The sequence below is a fragment of the Scophthalmus maximus genome, chromosome 21 (assembly GCF_022379125.1).
Source record: "Scophthalmus maximus strain ysfricsl-2021 chromosome 21, ASM2237912v1, whole genome shotgun sequence".
NCBI classification, from domain to species: domain Eukaryota; kingdom Metazoa; phylum Chordata; class Actinopteri; order Pleuronectiformes; family Scophthalmidae; genus Scophthalmus; species Scophthalmus maximus.
In genome coordinates this window covers 3868562-3883930 of record NC_061535.1, presented here as the reverse complement: position 1 = coordinate 3883930, position 15369 = coordinate 3868562, and the positions used below count along the sequence as shown (strand labels likewise).

Sequence of the window (15369 nt, the reverse complement as noted above, 5' to 3'; positions counted from 1 at the left end):
GATGAACATCATAGGAAGATATGATGTGATGGCACGGTAGTGACAACAGGGTTAACATGGGGGGGATTTTCTCTTTGCTTCTCTTCTCATATTTCTTTGTGCTTTTGGGAGGGAGCACAAAAAGAGGGAGCACTGTCAAGGTTTTATGTGGCCTTTTGAAAACAGAACAAGCCCTCTCCCGAACAATATACCCAGCCTCAGAACTTTTCTGACAACAGGGCACTCATTTTTCCTTCCGCCCAGGTCCTGCCTGTAAAACGCCCTGTTTGAAATCCACTCTCTTCATTGTTTAGTCTACTGGACATCCCTTAGATCATCCTCATGAGTAGCCGTCCTGTCCCCCTCCACACACACACACACGCGCGCACACACACACACAGCAGCTCAGAACCAGCCACCCACCCGACATTAATCACGGTCTCCACATCCTCCTTTCTAGTGTTGTCAAGATCTGACAGCAAGCATGTTATGGCAGAATTAGAGGATGGATGTCCGTCGTACAGTGGAGCAAAGAAAAGCAAGCGTTGTGGTTTACGCCACAGCGTCATCTCAAGTACTATGAAGAAACTGGACATGGTTGTAAAAAACGATTCTGGGGTTTGTGTGCGAATCAGGACTAAGAGTGGTACTTGGTAGAAGTGGGGAGGTGTGTCTGGCCAAATATTGTTACTGTAAAATGATGCAATGCTCTACTCCCCAGCCATAACAAGGAGTATCACAACACAAAAAACATTCAACCACTGCAGCTCGTCCAGATTGGCCTAAAATGCCATGTTTATTCCAAGCCTTGGTTGTACCATACTTCAACTGGTGAATTTCAAATACAAGCGTAAAATATATAAATTGAAAATATTGTGAATGAACCTATACACACACAGCAACCCTAATGGTCACAGTGCACCAAAGGCAAACCTCATGATCCAATCAAACACAACACTGACTTATGCAGTATTTTAGAAGGTACATTCGCAGCAGCCATTGGCAGACAGATCTAAAAGTTAATGTTGGTCCCTGTCAGCAGCAGCTCTTGCCTCTTTCTCCATTGGATGGTTATTTAGATAATGATGCAGGATCAAAGCGAAGACGGGAGGCTGCCGCTGATGCCCTTGGCCTGGACGTTAAGATAAGGGAAAGGGGTTTGATGAGTCCGGCTGGACTGTACGGAGCAAGAGAAAGCCCTGGGAATCTTGTGTCTGCCGGGTAAAGAGGGAAATATCACACTGCTTTCGAGAATGGGTCATCGGGTTAAACCTTGAGCTGGGGCCTGTGCTTTCATCTGGCCTCCAGCAGAGCAGAGGCAGGATCTGATCTGATAAAGTCAAAGGGAACAAGCAAACTGGGGAAAAACATTTCCCTTTCTTCTACGATCAGGAAGATCCAGAGAAGGAGGGGAGAAAAGAGATGCAAGTATGCGAGATTGAATGATGTGCTGGGGGTCTCCACCTCATTTGGACCTCCCTGATGTCTTTGATGGCTGCTAAGGGCCAGAGGGTGAAGTGATGGAGATTGGAGGATTGTCCCCCGTGATCTCTGGTTCCTTTCCCACCAAACATTTCTATTGCTCTTTTTCCAGCCGTACCCTCTCATGTGTCTTTCCTCTTGTTCCTTTTTTTTTCTCTCTCTTCGCATTTTCTCCTCATTGTCTCGTTCCCAAAAATGTCTCCATTGCCTCCCTAGAACCGAGCAGTCCAGTAGTGGGAGCTGACACAAGGGTCTGATTTGTCAGGGTCAGTGTGATCCAGCGATCCATCAGATCCATCAGGCCCACGTTGTGGACTCCTGTGGGACTGAGTCTTTGTTTTGCTAAGCCGCTGATGGAGGCGAAGCCTCTGTTGGGGAAGCCATTAAGGGCGCAGCAGGCTCAGAAAAATGAGCTGCCCTTGTCACTCCACATCAGGAGCTCGGCCACGGTCGCACATCCTCCTCAGACGCCGTCACATAGTCCGAGCCTTTGAACTAGGGACAAACTAGATAGATGGATTAATGAGCCCATGTGTGAAGAGGCTGTGGGGCGCTACAGTTTGGTGGTGAGTGCTGGGTTGTTATCTGGAGTTGGGGTGAGGAGAGACGGTAGGTGAAGAGGAGGTGATGAAGGTGACCCGAGTTCTTGTCGTATAGCAAATTCAAAGGGCTGCTTTGTAGGGGTCGACGACTATCGGGCTGGCCAATTATCGGAGCCGATATTCAAAATTTTTATGATTATCGGTATCTGACATTTTTAAAGAGAATTTCAATTTAAAATGTTCTAATTTGGCTCTGATGCAGCTGCAGTCACTACTCTCTGGACTTCCTGTCCATGTTTGTTTGTTCAACTTCATAGTAATGCTGCTGATAGCTCCCCTGCACTTTTTTGGTTAAGGTCATGTTGAAAGGTTCTGTGAATTAAAATAGTTTTGTGTTTAGAGTTTGTGTTATTCTAAATTTTGACGCCTTTTGACACTTTTTTGATGCAGACAAATATCAGTTATCGGTCTCTTAGATTAGTAATAATCGGCATCGGCCCCGAAAAAGCCACATCGGGCGACCCCTCACTGCTTTGCTGTGGAACACCGATGAGAAGATGATCCAATAAGTAGAGATACAGGACGTCCATTAGTTAAGAAGTATTTTTGGCTTAATTTTGTATATATATGTATTCTACCTAGAATGTGTTCACGTGTTTGCGTGGTCAAATGGCATTTTCTGTGCATGAGTGGAAATCTCTGACTGCCTTCCAGGTGTGATTGTCTGAACTGTGTGTCCCTGTTATCCCCACACTTAACTGACCGCCCCATCTCTCCACCTTCGAGGGCAGCGGGTCAGAATAGCCATGTACACTTTTCTCACCCTAAGTGGTTGGAAGAAACATTTTCAATGCTTTTCTTATTTAAGTGGTGGTAAAGCTTTTAGTTGCCAACTTTTTTTTTTAAAAAGGCCTCTTCCCTTTAGTTCCTCTCCCATTCCTAATGACGCGTTTCTCTCTGCGAGTCCTCTCTAAACCCACTCCCTGCTCTCTCTCTGTTCCGGGACGAGGATGGACCGACTCCACCTTGCTTGTCGTGGCCTCAGACTAAACACACTCCCCTGGTGTTGATGCATCAGTGCAGCGGCCGCCCCTAACGACGGGCAACTTATCTCATTAGAAAAATAATGATTTCACTGCCTGCCATTCCCACAGATAGGCCCCTTATTTGTCTTGGGCCTGTGCGTCCTTTCGCCGAGCTGCCGAGCCCAGGGATTGGCCGCCTCGGCCTTTATACCTGCCTGTCGTATATCAGCAGAACTGCCACCGTCGAGCGCCTGATTTATGGCTGTTTATCTCCTGTCACCCCCACCCCGCCCCCCCAGCCCCTCAACCCTCAAACAGATGGGCTCAGGCTATTTACTCAGGGAGAGAAAAAGATCCCAAACTGATTGAATAAATACAATGAACAAGGTAATCATGGGAGAAGTTGGCCGTGATTACAATTTATTGGTCACGAGAGAAAACGTGAGTTTGATCTGTCCCTGTAGTTTATCAGGTGCGACGCTGATCATGTGTCCTACATTAATCTAGCTGCGTTAGGATTCCCTCTTATCTTAATGACTTTTCTGCCTCAGTGTGTGTGGACAGTTCTGCTCAGTGTTGGGTGACATGAATATATATATATATATACATATATATATATATTTATATTTAAAAGCATCTAACTGTTACATTAAGAGACCCCTCCTATGATTTATGTTTATTAACAGTACAATTGTGAAAACATTCCTTCAGCTGTCGTGTTCTACAGGGCTGTCGCCTTAAATCACAGCGAGCGTGAGCCCTAAATCTCCAATGCTGTCCGATCTTTGCGGAGAAAAAAAAACACATTGCACCATAAATTGTCTGTTACAGACTTCGAGGGGCTTTAGCTGAGTCCTGCGTCTCTGGAGAGAAAGGCCTCGAGTAAGAACCCAACAGTATCAATTTTTCAAACCAGTCCTACCATTGTTGTTGCAGTTTCTTTCTTTTTTTTGTACCTGTGAACATCATACTTTTTTTTTCCCCCTTCTCAATTTGATGGATATTAACCAGATTTTGACCCTTGCACCTGTGAGTCATGAATTATGATTCTCCGGCTTATGGTTCTCATAATCTGAAGTTAAACGCTTTGAAAATGATTTTGGAACGTAAGCGCACAGATAGTAGTCTGTAACATCCTCCTCTGTATACTGCATTCCACAGAGACACATTGATGCGCCGTGCGGTAAGGATTTATATTTTCTCGGGATTAAAGTGCGATAAATGTTTCTTCTCGGCGCTGGGGAGCTTCAGACCGTTATTCACGTGGAGAATGTGTGCCAGTCAGATGTTCTCACGGGGAAGACGGACCGTCAGCGCCGCGCAGTTGATATAACTAATAAGAATAAAGTACAGGGAGACGTTGGTGGGCCTTCGCGATGAGGTTAGCGTAGCAGTCGTCACGTCTCACTCATCTACTGACCACAACCAATTACGCCCTTATCTCCCCTCTGATTGACCGGTGATAGCAGGTAATGGAGCCGAGTCAGTTTTGACCACGGTAGAACCAGATGTGCAGCGGCTGGATTTTAGCCTTTCTTCGCCTAATGTTCATTTATTTAGTAATACTGTCTATATGTACTGCAGAGATAAACTACACTGTATGTTTAAGAAATGCCATTTGAGGATTCAACATCGTCAACACCAGAAACGCGTTTCAATTTATAAAAATGGGCAACCAAATAAAACTACAACTAAATCTAATGATGTCGGATTTCAATTTACAATTTCGTGACAAACTAACTGCAGAGATCTGTTTGAAGTGTGTAAACAAGTTACTCTCATGAAGAAAAATCCTGTCAAATAATGGGTGCACCAGTGACAAATGTTGAGCCAGTTCGGTTTTAGGATTTATTTATTTTTTTAGATGACATATGGAATGTTTCCATTAAAAATTGTCTGCCGTTTGAAAAAGGGTAATGCCCACATGAACAAAACTCTTTCATAGAGCTTTTAATAGTTAATTAAAATCTTGTAAGGCAGCAGAGTCTTTGATCTCGGATCTGTACCTTTTCTTCAACCGATGTTTTTTCTTTTTAAACTTTCTTTTATCTTGTTTCTACCCTGTAGCACTTTGAGATTGCTTTTAGCAATGAAAAGTGCTCTATAAATGAAATTTATTATTATTGTTGCTCAAGATACTAAAGGGGAAATGTTCTGTATTGAAACTATTTCTCCCTTAGGCTGATGCCGTATGTGCAGCATCTACAGTATTTGAACAGTGGTCGCTAGTGACGATTAGTGTGACAGGTAGAGGTCTGCGCTGCCAGACGCTGCAACACCCCCCCCCCCCCCCCCCCCCCCCCCCGCTCACACTCAGCCCACACTGAGAGACGGAGACAGGCACACACATCTGGAGCCAATCGTGACCACGGAGGCAGGGTCCTTGTCAGGATCGGACCCGCAGCGTGGTTAAAGATGACGCTGAGCAGCTCCTCTCGCCACACTTGAGCCGCTCTTTACTAGAAGTGGCCCACAAGTGGTTTCTGGTTGTGACATTAATTGTTCGGAGCAGCAGCACTCTTTGAATTTGCAGTGTCTCATAACAAAAGACAGTTTTTTAAACTAAAATACCTCTTCCGCTCATTTGATTTTGAGTTTTTTTATTTATTTTTTCAGTCCCACCTTGCATAGCTGTTGGGTCAGTCAACACTGCACCTCCTGACTCCCACACATGCTGCATTTATTATGATAGTAGACCGGGACCCCCCCTCCTCACATCACCAGCAGCCCCTTCTAGCTGGCACTCATAGACGGGCGATGAGCAGGAAGGAAATTACCTCACTTTTTGGTCTTAGCTTGGCAAGAGGAGCCTGTGAACAAAGTTGCATAGGATAAATGCCTGAAATCAGAGATATGAATTCACTTAGCTAAAGATGGGTGGTGCTGAATACGAGCTAAATGTGGTGAGAAAGTGTAAATGCTGCAAAGTCTCATTTTGCACTCAAAGCCTCGCTTCTCAACCTCCCATTGAGAATGTTGATTATGTCAATACACGACTAACAGTAAAAAGAAAATTTCACGCACACTTGTATATTTTCCCTCGTGGTTGCTTGGTGTGGCTTTGTGGCCGAGGAGGTGAAATGATAACGCGTGAGGTGTTTCCGATCCTCGGGGATTTCAAAGGTGTCTCGGAGCGCTGGCTGTTTGTTTAGCTGTGGCCACAGAGAATACAGATGTCACTCACGTTGACGTCGGAAAATGCGGAGCAGCCAAAACATAAAGTGGAAACGTTAACCCAATAACGCTAGATAAACAGTCAGGGCGAGAGGAGCCAAAGACAACAGAGGGCGAAGGGAAAGTGTCCTGCTGGCATTGGGTTTCCCAGAGTAAGTGTTATTTGAAAAGCAGCTGAAGGGTGACACTCACTCTCCTCCCATCCAGTCTCCCTCACACCCCCCCTCCTCGTCCTCCTCCCCTCTCTCACTCGACCATCTGTTGTTCTCTCTCTTCTCAGGCTGCTCTAAGTGCCTTGAAACAGCTGTCGGAGCAGGGACTGGACCCGGTGGACGGCCCCATCAAGGTACGGTAGAACACGGATCACGCTGACGGGCCGCCAAAGCGCTCAGTCGGTGCTGCGCTGTCACCGCTCAGGGTGAACGCGAGCATCCAGATTGTCAGTGCTACCAGTCTGGCCCATCATCAGCTCCCTGAACAAACACACACACGCACACATGTCCCAACATTTCCGCTCGATATTTGTCTTCCATAGGAAAGCGTCGGTAGGCGTATAGATTTACATGCACCACGCTGCTGTCAGTACTCGATGCTTTGCATGATGGTTATCACCGCCAAGGCTCAGTCCACGTACCGCCCCCTCCCTTCCTCTCATTCCCCATCTCCTCCATGACAAGGAAGGGAGGAAAGGAAGGAAGGAAGGATGACAGCGGAGTATGAAGTAGGAAAATAGGGAAGCCCAGTTGTTTTGTTTTTTTTGTTTAGTTTTGTTCTTATTGGGAAATCCAGGGAGGAAATCACTGTCGAGCATTTCAAGGGAACAAAGAGAGAAAAATGTCGTTGTAGCAGCTTCTTTAACGTCACCATCATAGGAGAAGGGCAAATGTGGCAGCAATTACACTTTCACCTGAGCAGTTTATCACTCATTCCTCACTTTCCACATCTCTTCCCCTCTCGGTCTCCAAAACTCATTAATCCACCCAAACTTTGCTGTTAGCACTTTCTTGGTCATTGAGCCTCAGATGATTACAGTTATCAGCATGGGAATATATTTTTTTCTCTGTATTCATCTGCTTTTCTTGTGGCTGCACCCCCACACACACAAACACTCACAGGATCCACAGCTGATCAGGTAGTGTGAAAGCGAGCGAGGTCAAGGGCTTGTGAAGTGTTTGGCCTCGCCGCCGCCGCCGCACTTTCGGTTTCTTTTACCAGAATCGCCTGAAACGAATGACCTAGAAGCAGGACTAATTATTCGCAACATTGCTCCCGACACAGTCCTGGGACAGAATCCGCTCCTAACTGACTTTCATTTGTCTTTGCAGACCAGTGAACCATGTGGGAGGGAGGACGGACATTAAACAGACTAACTCAGGCACCACCACTCAGGTCTGCAAGGATTCAAAGGCTGTCGTCTAGGAGCTGACATCCCCGAACCCCCTCCTTCCGCACACACAAACCTTACAAACCCCTCCACCCCCTCAACCCTGATCTCCCATAACCTGCAACAGCAACCCCACTACCCACAACCTCCGCCCTCCCTACCTCTCCAACCCACCCCTTACCCCACGATCGCCACTGTATCCTGCAAAGCCTGTCACCACGCAATAGGTGGATGTGCATCGAGAAATGACCGACTAAAACACCATTACCTGAGTCTATGTGAAGACAACGCTATCGTAACACGTTCATTGATGATTTCAGTCAAAATTAAGAGACAACAAAAAAAGAAGAAGAAGAAATTAACAAATGAAATACTAAACTAATGAGTAAAATGCATGGTACTGTATGAAACCGAGGGAAATCCAAAACGATAGACACATTTCCCTCTGGATAAATGTCTGTTGGTATGGTTAAAACAAATATGTACATCATGCTATTGAGATACATTCGAAACATTTTAGGGGAGAAACCAACTTGCGTACAGTAGCTTATTTTTTCGGGGGTATTATGTTTCCGTTTCATTTTTTTGGGGGGGGGGGGGTTATTTTATTAATCTAACAATGCTTGAGTACTGTATTTAAAATTAACCAATGCCAGTGCTGTGAAAGTTGTAGTTGTTGTCTTCATATATAGTCACCCAGCTTACCTTGTATGCTGACATTAAAAAAAAAAGAGTTCATCTATCTATATGGATGTGTATGACTTGCAAGAGTATCATATTCCGAAAAATAACAAAGAAAAAAGTTTTTTCATGTGGACAAAAAATAAGAGGGACAAAACTGGTGTTAGCAGTAATCAGTACAACGTGTCGACCGCCAGCCCGGGAGCGAAGGGTTGGACCGACGCTCCGCTCCCGATGGGTCGGCCTGTCCCTTTTTAACATGAGCCCCACACTGGCATAGCATCACTGGAGCATCACCCGACCGACGGCGGAGACCGAGGGGCCACAGCGGTCGCACTTTTTAAACTCGGACGACAAGGCCGGCTGCATCGACTGCAACTTCGTCTTTCTCCAGATGCCAGTGAACTTTTGAACGTGGAGTCCAAACTCCGGAGAGTTTTGTACGGCCTGCATGTCCTCCAGTGAATGAAAAAAAGTCCTCTCCATTCCAGTGATTTTGTGTCAGTGAATCGCCCCCAAACCAGCCCCTGCCCTTTCCCCCTTTCCAGTCCCTCCCCACAGTTTTGTCGATCACATCTACACCCATTGTGTGTGTGTGTTGTATTGACCCACCAAGGCATCAACTGGGTGCTTTAACTGCCTGCGTTCTGGAGTGCGCCTCGTGAGCGCGGAGGGAGCCTGCGTCTGACCCGCAGACTCCCCTCGTCCGAAGGCCACCAGGAATCACTTTGTTCACTGACACTGAGGAGGTGTCGTGTCCTTCGCTGTGAGTGCAATGTGTAATACGGCTGTCTCTGTTGTCGAAATGCAGTAAAAACACCTCAGTTCATGTGGAGAAAAAAAAAATTGCAATTTTGTCGTCTCTTTCTTTCTTCAACAAGAAGGTGAAAACCTTGATGATAATAATCACCCCTGTGGCATTTTAACACTGTTTCACCTTTTCATAATCGATGACTCGTCTGCAAACATTCTTAAGGCACAAGCGGGAATGTAAAGTGGATTCAAATAGTTGATTAAAATAGAAGATTTATCTGCCGCCCACGGTGTCTCATATTTCATTGATATCATACTCCTTATCTGAAGTCAGAAATCTGGGGGTATTCTATATTTTTATCACTGCCAACAACAAATCCTGTGAAAAGACAATAAGAACCAATAACGCTTCCCACAATCACTCTCTCACTTTGCCACCGTGTCTGCGGCTCACACAGCTGATTCCTACATGAAAACATACAACATGTACAGTAGTTTCATATTTTAAACGTGCAACAGTCGTTCCCTTTGAACGGCTGGGCTGCGCCGTTCCAAGGCAATGTTCATCAAACTGGAGGCAATCTTTGCTTCTGCTGCAGGAGACTATTTTCAGCCACAGATTAACAGCAGCAGCGGGAGAGCTTATGTGATTCGACTCAAAAAATCAAATGTCAGTGCTCAGATTTATTGTGCTTGTCATCCAGTGCAATGACGTGACTGGCCTGCTTGGTTCCAACCGGGATTTGAACTCAGAACCTTCTTGCTGTGAGGCAACAGCGCTAACCACAAATCAATAGCTGCAACATTTCCAATGCCATGGCAATTCTGTTCATTTACACTGGAGACAAAGTACATGTTGTAATGAAACTTAATCTTTAACTTTCAGGAGGAGGATAACTTTGTGTGCTCCTTTTCGACGATGACACCCTCTCTCCTGTTGCACCCCTCCATCACCTCCACTACCTGCGGTCTCCTCCTCTGCATCTTGTTCCCTCTCTTCCATTAGCGAGATGATTGAACGGAGGAGCAAGCGGGACGGCGGCGTTCTTAATTTCGGCCTCGCTGACTAATGGAACTCTGGCAGCTCCATCTGCTCCAAGCCGCCGAGGAGTGCCAAGGCCGCGCGCGCACACATTAGCCGGGAGATCTCTCCATTTCCAGAGGGGCCTGCTCAGGTACATGGCGGCAGAGCAGCTTGAATAGACCTAGGATGAATCGCCTCTCTCTGACCAGCCTGAACGGGAGGTGAACCTCGCTGCCCAAAATAGAACAAAATCAATGGGGGCTGCTGTCCGTGCCATGCAAAAGGAAAACGCCAGAGCCCATTGATTTTTCTGTCTGAATTATGTGCCATCATCAACCCCCCCCCCCAAGTCCTCTAAATGAGAGCTGTGATAACAGGAGGGATGAAGCTGCGAGAGGAATCCTATAGATAACTGATCGATGTCCGAGCAGCGACGTCAGCCAAAAGAAAAAACCCTAATAGTTTTCTCTCTCTCGGAGGATGAGTCAGGAGGAATTTATTTTGTACCACCAAGGCGCACGGAGTCAGTCCTTTACTGGAGCTGCGAGTGGCCGCAGTTTGGTGCTGATTGCTTCTGTACACAGTGGGATCGAAGCTGTCAGTACGACTCTCCTTCATATTAGAACTAATCTCCCACTGAGCAACTTTATCCAGGCCCGATTAGTCACGGCGGAGGGGCTGCTGAGCGGCTGCAGCTCCTGGACATCCCCCCGCGCTTCCCCCCCAGTTAATAACGCACCGTGGAGGCTGAGGAGAGAAGAGAAGAGAGGAGGGGAGGAGGAGTGGAGGAGTAGATGAGAGGAGAGAAGAGAGGAGAGGACAGGAGGGGAGGAGGTTTGGTTTTCAAAGGCCCTTCATTGAGACGTTACACAAACAAAATAAATGACTGTGACCTCAACATTTTGAGGGTAGCAAAAATGGAAAATTTCAAAAATTAACAAATAATTCCCCGTCCTCCCCCACAGAGAACAGAGCTCCCCCAGCAGCCCACATCCGACTGAAGGCCCGCACATCACCCATCATCTTAAAGTAGGTGTGTTCCACCCGCAGTCTGGCTTTCAACAGTCCCTTCAGAACCGGCACAGGTTCCACACTGCCCACGTTCTGGACCCGGTTCTTACGTGTCAGCCAAATGGTCAATTTTGCAGAACCAGATTAAAAAGTTTAATAAGGTGTGCACAGTCTTTTTCTTGGCACAGTATTTTGGGCCCAAAATAAATAACGAAAAGGCAAAACCTCCCCAAGCCCTTGAAACCACACCTTCAATAAATCAAACATTGGCAACAGGCGAGGACACTGAACAAACAGGTGCACCAATGTCTCAGCCTGTGAACAGAAGATACAGCCCTCCCCTAGCTCCGGATCAAGGTGCGCTCTGTATCTGTTCGTAGCTATCGCCCCATGTACAATCCTCCACTGGAGGTCTGCTGTTCGCTTTTCAACGGGCAGCTTGTACGGGGACCGCCAGCTGCCTTTCGGGGAAATGTCTGGGCCGAAAAACTCAGTCCACCACGACTCCTCTATCCCTGCCAGAGAGGTCAAGTTCAAGGTTTTTACACAGGCTCTTCTTCCCTGCATCCTGAAAAGTGTCCAGATGAGGGGATGTGAAAAACAGCAGCTGATTTCCTCCCTCCTGCCACTCCCCCACAGCCGGGGTGATGGACAGAGAAGGGGAACTGTACTCACACCCCTCACTCCACTGGTCACACAGGTGTGCTGTCTTCAGCCAGTGCTCTCAATGTCGGTGGCAGAGCAGCACAGACTTCCTCCACCGCTCTGCGGACCAGCCTGGCAGAGGTGATGTTGCTGGTCTCCCTCAGTGTGTTGACCGACGTCGCCGTCGTCCTCATCAGATGGCCTAGTTTGGTGCACCCAGCTTCTCTGAGGTTGGCTCGGAGGCTGGCAGACTGCAGCGTCCGGGTCCTGAGGAGAGGAGGGGAGGAGGAGAGGAGAGGAGAGGAGGAGAGGAGAGAAGAGAGGAGAGGACAGGAGGGGAGGAGGAGTAGATGAGAGGAGAGAGGAGGAGAGGAGAGGAGAGGAGAGGAGAGGGGAGGTGAGGAGAGGAGGAGTAGATGAGAGGAGAGGGGAGGAGAGGAGGAGAGGAGAGAAGAGAGGAGAGAAGAGAGGAGAGGAGGAGTAGATGAGAGGAGGGGAGGAGGAGTAGATGAGAGGAGAGGGGAGGAGAGGAGGAGAGGAGAGAAGAGAGGAGAGGACAGGAGGGGAGGAGGAGAGGAGAGGAGGAGCAGATGAGAGGAGAGAGGAGGAGAGGAGATGAGGAGTAGATGAGAGGAGAGAAGAGAGGAGAGGAGGAGTAGATGAGAGGAGAGAGGAGGAGAGGAGATGAGAGGAGAGAGGAGGAGAGGAGATGAGGAGTAGATGAGAGGAGAGAAGAGAGGAGAGGACAGGAGGGGAGGAGGAGTAGATGAGAGGAGAGGAGGAGCAGAGGAGAGGAGAGAAGAGAGGAGAGGGTAGGAGGAGTAGATGAGAGGAGAGGGGAGGAGAGGAGAGGAGGAGTAGATGAGAGGAGAGAAGAGAGGAGAGGAGGAGTAGATGAGAGGAGAGAGGAGGAGAGGAGTAGATGAGAGGAGAGAAGAGAGGAGAGGAGGGGAGGAGGAGTAGATGAGAGGAGAGGAGGAGCAGAGGAGAGGAGAGAAGAGAGGAGAGGGTAGGAGGAGTAGATGAGAGGAGAGGGGAGGAGAGGAGAGGAGGAGTAGATGAGAGGAGAGAAGAGAGGAGAGGAGGAGTAGATGAGAGGAGAGAAGAGAGGAGAGGACAGGAGGGGAGGAGGAGTAGATGAGAGGAGAGGAGGAGCAGAGGAGAGGAGAGAAGAGAGGAGAGGGTAGGAGGAGTAGATGAGAGGAGAGGGGAGGAGAGGAGAGGAGGAGTAGATGAGAGGAGAGAAGAGAGGAGAGGAGGAGTAGATGAGAGGAGAGAAGAGAGGAGAGGACAGGAGGGGAGGAGGAGTAGATGAGAGGAGAGAGGAGGAGAGGAGAGGAGGAGTAGATGAGAGGAGAGATGAGAGGAGAGGACAGGAGGGGAGGAGGAGTAGATGAGAGGAGAGAAGAGAGGAGAGGAGGAGTAGATGAGAGGAGAGGAGGAGCAGAGGAGAGGAGGAGTAGATGAGAGGAGAGAAGAGAGGAGAGGAGGAGTAGATGAGAGGAGAGAAGAGAGGAGAGGACAGGAGGGGAGGAGGAGTAGATGAGAGGAGAGGAGGAGCAGAGGAGAGGAGAGAAGAGAGGAGAGGGTAGGAGGAGTAGATGAGAGGAGAGGGGAGGAGAGGAGAGGAGGAGTAGATGAGAGGAGAGAAGAGAGGAGAGGAGGAGTAGATGAGAGGAGAGAAGAGAGGAGAGGACAGGAGGGGAGGAGGAGTAGATGAGAGGAGAGAGGAGGAGAGGAGAGGAGGAGTAGATGAGAGGAGAGATGAGAGGAGAGGACAGGAGGGGAGGAGGAGTAGATGAGAGGAGAGAAGAGAGGAGAGGAGGAGTAGATGAGAGGAGAGAAGAGAGGAGAGGAGAGGAGGGGAGGAGGAGTAGATGAGAGGAGAGGAGGAGTAGATGAGAGGAGGAGTAGATGAGAGGAGAGAAGAGAGGAGAGGACAGGAGGGGAGGAGGAGTAGGTGAGAGGAGAGAGGAGGAGAGGAGAGGAGGAGTAGATGAGAGGAGAGAAGAGAGGAGAGGACAGGAGGGGAGGAGGAGTAGATGAGAGGAGAGGAGGAGTAGATGAGAGGAGGAGTAGATGAGAGGAGGAGTAGATGAGAGGAGGAGTAGATGAGAGGAGGGGAGGAGGAGTAGATGAGAGGAGAGAAGAGAGGAGAGGAGGAGGAGAGGAGAGGAGGAGTAGAGGAGAGTATGTCTGGAGGATGATGGGTGTCTTATCCTCCACCACATGTACCAAAGTAATCGGTTTGTTCTGTGGAGAGACGCTGACAGACGCGTGGAGGATCGTTTTGTCTTGAGATTTCTAAAGATTCCCCAAAAAATTGTCAGATCACTGAATTAGTTCAGATCCAACATTCGGCAGATGAAGAAATCTGTGTCTGCAGCTCCGACGTCTTCTCTTCCTCTGATCGGAGCTGTTTATTGTGTTATGAAAGTGTCCGTTTTTGGCATTAAGACATTATCATCATCAGGGAGCCGATGCAGTTTTCATGACGCATCTCCATAAATTGATGTGCTGTGAAGAAAAAGGGGCAGTGATGAGGGGGAAGGTCTGAGACGGGACGCGCAGTCTGCGGCTGCTCCCCTGACCCAAATTTAGTTCCACAGAGTTCAAGCCGCCAGGCTCATGATCTCTGAATTCCTTCTGCAGGGGGAAAACCAGATTCTTTCTTTTGCGTAATTCATTAATTCATTTGGCGTGAGAACACAAACAGGAAGTTTTTTTTCTGGAGAAGGAACTTTTTATTGGTACTTCACCCACGCTGAGAGTTGACTTTCTGTTGAAGTAAACTTTACAAATCAAAACATTTGCTCATTCATTGCTTCTGGCTTTGAGGGTGAATGGGTGGATGTACTTTGAGAGGGTTTTTTTTTACAAGGTATAAGTTTTGTGGGGGGGGGGGAGACATTATAACAAGCACAGTATTTATATGTGTTATAAATCCAGAGGGAATTGTTTAAGACACCAAATTGAAAAACAAATGTTTTAATAAGACTCTACAGGAGCTGCTCCTGTGTGGGTTGTGAAAAATCAACTGGAATGTGTTGTGGAATCTTTCTTTACGCTTCAAATAACCCAGAAGAGCCAAGCATGACGTTTCATTTTTAGACTTCCACAATCCACTTCTCCTTACAACCAGGATGTGACCCATAGGAAGTCGACCTCGGCCCCGGAGACAAAGCACAGACAGCCCAGCGGTGTGAGCATGTGAGTCCCAATCCAGCTCATGACATCTCTTAATGTCATAGATTGCTGACGCCAATTAGGAAATGTAGCTTCTTCTTATCTTTTCTTCTTGCTTTTCTGTGGGGATGTAAAAGGGTCAGAGTCGGCTACAGAATAGTAGTAGCACTAACAATTGCTCTGCATCTATTTCGAAATGCAAAAAACAAATAGTAATGTAACTCACAACATGATAACTCTCCCTTCTCACAGAGGGAAGTCCCTGATCGAGGTCACGTCTGCTCGTGTGTCAATACAGTATGATATTTACTCACAAAAGGAACATGGCTCTTGACCTCTGTAGCCAACAAACATATATCTAAAAAGTGCTCAGACTCCATGTGGGAGGACGGCGATACTGATACTAGTCACACGAGTCGTGGTCAATAGAAGTAAGGGATTTGTATAACTCCCGAGACGTTCATCAGCGCGGCAGAAGATCCT

At 47.7% G+C, this 15369-nt stretch overlaps 1 protein-coding gene across 2 annotated transcripts in view; it reads left to right on the top strand.

Annotated features, from left to right (window-relative positions):
• The window catches only part of stau2 (staufen double-stranded RNA binding protein 2), an 85563-nt gene extending 76812 nt beyond the window's left edge, over positions 1 to 8751 (top strand). For both annotated transcript variants that reach the window (XM_035619858.2, XM_035619857.2), the window contains exons 14-15: positions 6483 to 6548; positions 7528 to 8751. In XM_035619858.2, coding sequence (XP_035475751.2) covers positions 6483 to 6548; positions 7528 to 7563 — 102 coding nt within the window. In that variant the 3' untranslated portion in view covers positions 7564 to 8751. The remainder of the gene's footprint in view (positions 1 to 6482; positions 6549 to 7527) is intronic.
• The last annotated feature ends 6618 nt before the right edge of the window (positions 8752 to 15369 follow it).